The sequence below is a fragment of the Amyelois transitella genome, chromosome 24 (genome assembly GCF_032362555.1).
Source record: "Amyelois transitella isolate CPQ chromosome 24, ilAmyTran1.1, whole genome shotgun sequence".
Classification (NCBI taxonomy): Eukaryota; Metazoa; Arthropoda; class Insecta; order Lepidoptera; family Pyralidae; genus Amyelois; species Amyelois transitella.
The window spans coordinates 4,450,259-4,455,134 of NC_083527.1; the positions used below are offsets into that span (position 1 = coordinate 4,450,259).

Genomic DNA, 4,876 nt, shown 5'->3' on the forward strand with positions numbered 1-4,876 from the left:
GTATTGTTTATGATTGATAGATAGGTAGGTAGGGGGGTAGGTGGGAGGTGAACAGGTATAGATACGATCTGCCCAGTCCCATAAAAAGTAAAACAAAATTTTAAAAGAGCACATTATATAACACATCTTGAACAATAATGTCAAATAACTTAAAAAGCTACATAAATTAATTAGTAAAACATACAAGGTCTTTCACGAAAAGTATAAAATCATTGCCTCGAAAAATAATTAATTCCCGCACATAAATATGTCTTTGCCCGTTACGGGGTAGACATAATGGAAAGATAAATAACGTTAGTTGGTTTGCTAAGTGTTGGAATTAATATTCAGAAAAAGTGAAAGGTTGTCAGCCTATCGCCTTAAGGTAAGTTTACAAAAATAAATTAAACGTCACAATTCACATATTATGAGGTAACAATATTCTAATGCAAGTGATTCTTCTTAGAAATATCGAAGGCTCCAGGAAGAAATTTCAGAAACAAAAAAGAATTCCCATTAAAACACAAACTTAGTGCCAATAATCTAAGAGCATTCTTCTTAGCACTCTTCAAGACTCCAAAAAGAAATGTCAAAAACTTTTTTATCACAAATTAATAGGACTTAAGATAGAATTAGGACTATCTTAACTATAACTATAAGTATCAAACATTTCCAAAACTGTCGAAAAGTCACTTAGATGTCACAATTTAAGTGGAAACAAAACCTAACATCAGTCTTCTTAGGACTCTTCAAGACTCTAAGAAGAAATGTCAAACTTTTTTTATCCCAAATTAATAGGAATTAGGATTCTCTAGGATATAAGTAACAAAAATGTCAAAAACCGCGGGGAAAGACATCACTTTTCACAAATTAAGTAAACACAAAAATCTAACACCACTCTTTTTAGGACTCTTCAAGACTATTAAAAATTGTCAATTTTTTTCAATTTTTTTGAACTAAATTATGTAGTACCACAATTCTTCTTAGAACTCTTCAAGAGTATAAGCAGAAATCTCAAAAAACCGTCACTTATCATAGTGGAAACAATAATCTAAAACCATTCTTCTTTCAAGACAAACTCTCTAAAACTTTTCAACACAAAAATTGCCAATTTTTTTTTACCTACCATATTAAGAGGGAACCCTATTGTTAAAACTCTTCAAGACTACAAGAAGAAATGTCAGAAATTGTCAAAAAAAAGTCATCACTTATCACAAATTAAGTGGAAACAATAATCTAACACCATTCTTCTTTGGACTTTTGTACGGCGAGAATTTCTGTGGCGTTTTCCTTGGAGACCTCCTGGGCGTAGAAGGCGCCTTATCAGCTATCGTCTGTTCTAGCAGTGCTAACTCTTTGTACGCTTTTTCTAACATACGCCGCTTCCACTCTTCGTATGATTCCATTTGGGGCTCGGCAATTTCTCGCTTTGGCTCGTCGACTTCCATAGATTCTTGTACGTTTTCTGTAGAAGGTGATATGTTTGTGAGGTGTCCAACTTGGAAAACGAGTAAACAGGTTCGAATCCCAATTATGCATACCAAATTTAATGACTACTTGACTGACTAGGCGCATATGACTATTTTCATGCAATGATGTTCACTCCCTTCAGTATTTGCTTTACTTGATCAAAACATTTCTTGGTATTCCTCTCCTTATCTTCCGCTATCATTTGAACAGTAAAATAATATACGAAAATAGAACGTACCTTCAACAGGAGTAGTTTTGGGAGGACGTCCCCTCTTCTTCGCGACTGCGAACTTCTCGTCCACAAACCTGGTCCAGTCTGCGTCCAGCTTGCTCCACTGGGCCGGTCGAAGTCGAGACTTCTCCATCAATTTTGTCTTTGCCACTTTCACTTTGGAGATCCTGAAAGGTGACGAGAGAACTCAGTGCTTGCACCAACTATCAATAGCTTAAAATTTGCTCAACTAAATTTAACCATACACCCTGCGAAACACCGCCGAAAATAAACCTTATGAGCTTGCAATAAAGCTCAATTTGGACCTTGGAGATGTCCAATGTAAGAAAACGTGGTAAGAAAACTTGCACATTCAGGCCTAGGTGTAACCGTGATACTATAATGTTAATATGTATATGTGTAAGGAGGAAAGATATAGTTTTGAGGAGAAGGAGATAAGGTACTTTTTAAGCATGCGGAGTCGCGAGCGAAAGTTAGTACTCATGTAGGTATCCCAACTAATCATAGAAAAACGCAAGTATGTTTATTTATCTGTTACCTTATCACGGGTTATATACTAAATTAATCTTCTTGAAATATCACATATATGTATATAATTAAGAATCTGGACGAAGACATAGGGTACCTTTCATCCCGGTAAAAACTATAGTTTCCGTGGGATTTTTAAACAAACCTGTATTCTTTTGTATGTGGCGCTAAATACGTCGCTTTTTGTAGGTGTCGTTTAATTCCTTGTTTTTGCAAAAATAAAATAAAATAAAAGATAGCTAATTAAAATTAAAAAGTTATTGCACCTACCTGCAAGCTTGGAACACAGCCATACACACATACTGGGGTAGATTCAGATCCAATTCCTGAAAAGAAATACGATATGTCTTTTATGATAAACAGAACCACAAAATATATAAATCATCTGTTATTTCAGTGAAAATTCTCATGGCCATAAAATGTACACATACATACATACATACATAAAATCACGCCTCTTTCCCGGAGGGGTAGGCAGAGACTACCATACATACAATATAGTCACGTCTAAATCCCTTGCGGGGTAAACGGAGCCAATAGTCTTGAAAAGACTGATAGGCCACATTCAGCTTTTTGGCTTAATGATAGAATTCAGATTTAAATAGTGACAGGTTGCTAGCCTATCGCCTAAAAGAAGAATCCCAAGTTTATAATTGTATCCCTTAGTCACCTTTTACGACATCCATGGGAACGAGATGGAGTGGTCCTAGTCTTTTTTTTTATTGGTGCCGTGGAACCACATGGCAAAAAAAAAAGTACACATGACATAATGAAACATTTATTTTTTTATTACATTGGCTATAACATATATAAAAATACTTATCCAGTATTTCAGTTTCATTTTTATATATGTATTATTATAATTACCATTTTTGCCTGTTTACTGTATTCCTCTAATATCTTATCGGCCAGCTCCTGGACGCCCGTACACTGCACAGTCAGACATAGTGTAGACGTCGTGAGCCTATCCGAGTTCAGTTCTAGAAGGTTCTCCAATATCTTCCGACTGTTTGTGTACGTGGCTGGCTTTAATCCGGAATACTTAATAGCAGTTTTCTAAAAAAAACAGGTGTATCACATTAAAGATGAACCATAAGCATGGAAAATTAAAAATTTCACGTAAAAAATCTAAGTATTTTAATATCAAAAAACATCATGTCAAAATCTATAAATGTACTGTTTGTAAGAACTCTGAAATTATCGGATGAATTATCAATCCAGTCCAATCAATCAGATAAAAGAATGTTTATTGCCATATGTACATACATTGGTAGCTAGGTATTGTGAGACAATAAACGAAATTTATATAGTAAATAATAAATAAATAACCTGACGGAATGACAACAAAGCACCCAAGTGGTTGAGGGTGCAACTGGGAATATGCAAAGACAAAAGGGAGTTGTGTTGTTTACAATTATTCCCCATGAAACCCAATGAGAAAGGGGAAAGAGGCGTGAATTTATGTATGTATGTATGTATGAAACCCAATGATCTATGTTTTAATTCCTTTAATTATTCCAATTCTAATAAGTTTAAGGTTAAGTTTATATAAAAAATCTAGGGATTATGTTAACAGGCAATGTTTACCATGTCAAATTCAGCTCCAAATACACTAGCGGCCAGGTCCAAGCATATTACAAATTTACTCGTGTCTGTCAAGTTACTGCCGGCCACGCTCTTAGTTTGCAGAAGTCTCTCCAGCTCAGCTGCTTTTCTGAAGTAAAGTTCATCACTTAATAAGATTATGTAGCATAAATACATAGGTACATGAAACCGCAGACTAAATCTTCCCATTTGATATGATCCCTGTATTCTTCGTATTATTATTATAATATAGCATTATATAGCATCAATAAAAAAATTAAAAGATAAATCTTCATCCGCATTTTATTAAAATAAACAAGAAAAGAACTTGGGCTTGGACGTGGACTCCTAAAATGACGCGTTCTATGAACTTACTTTAAAACTTTTTCTTCTTCGTTAAGACCTAACTTGGACGCAATCAGTATTAACGTTTTATTGTAGGCTGACATATTTTTGTTTTCTATGCACTAAAAATATTTAAGTTTAATTTTTAGTATAAAAGAAGTCTGATAATTGATAAACCGCGCTTTTTGTAAACAAACAGCTGACTTTTGACATCGTAATCAATGTCTTCAATATTGAAATGACATTGAAGTAAGTTATTTTTTTATGTCGATATTGACTTCGACCACAGCGGCGTAAGCCACTGGCTAATCAGTCATTCATTCATTCTCCAATCATAAACAATATTTTTTAAGTTGCGATCTAGCAAAGTTAAATCTCGAAAAACTCTTTATTGTAATTATTCCTTTTTCCTAGAATTCTTCTTCTTCTTTCGGAAAATTAGTTTAGTAAATCTTCTCCCTTGTTTTTTTTAGATTTAATTTGGAATCATGTTTCTTCTTTAATTTCGTAGCGCTACCAATAGAAAAACCCACATTTTCCTATATTCAAAAATGTTAGAGTGGATGTTCAATTGGAGTGGAATCATTTATTTAAAATTTAAATCATGTAGCTCTTTATTTGAGAAAAAAAACGTAGTAAAAAAATGGTAAAATTCCAATGATAAGCTAATCATCTCGATTAAGATTTGACCACGCCCCTTTATCTCGATTCACATAAACTTCCAATGATAAAAGACCT

The 4,876-nt window shown here is 34.0% G+C and overlaps 1 protein-coding gene across 1 annotated transcript; it reads right to left on the reverse strand.

Moving 5' to 3' along the window:
- Positions 1-114: 114 nt before the first annotated feature.
- On the reverse strand, positions 115-4,334 carry LOC106135881 (origin recognition complex subunit 6). Its single transcript, XM_013336282.2, has 6 exons — positions 4,169-4,334; positions 3,797-3,923; positions 3,077-3,265; positions 2,480-2,535; positions 1,688-1,848; positions 115-1,444 (listed from the first exon to the last, which is right to left on the reverse strand). Exons 1-6 carry the CDS (start codon positions 4,240-4,242, stop codon positions 1,191-1,193), a joined length of 861 nt encoding a protein of 286 aa, XP_013191736.1. The 5' UTR covers positions 4,243-4,334; the 3' UTR covers positions 115-1,190.
- Positions 4,335-4,876: the final 542 nt, after the last annotated feature.

Bases quoted from the DNA above. Each gene is read 5' to 3' on its own strand.
- LOC106135881 (XM_013336282.2), bottom strand. From the start codon at position 4,242: ATGTCAGCCTACAATAAAACGTTAATACTGATTGCGTCCAAGTTAGGT. The intron at 3,924-4,168 runs GTAAGTTCATAG...ACTTTACTTCAG, and splicing joins GAAGAAGAAAAAGTTTTAAA to AAAAGCAGCTGAGCTGGAGA. The intron at 1,849-2,479 runs GTAGGTGCAATA...GTCACCTTTCAG, and splicing joins GCTGTGTTCCAAGCTTGCAG to GATCTCCAAAGTGAAAGTGG.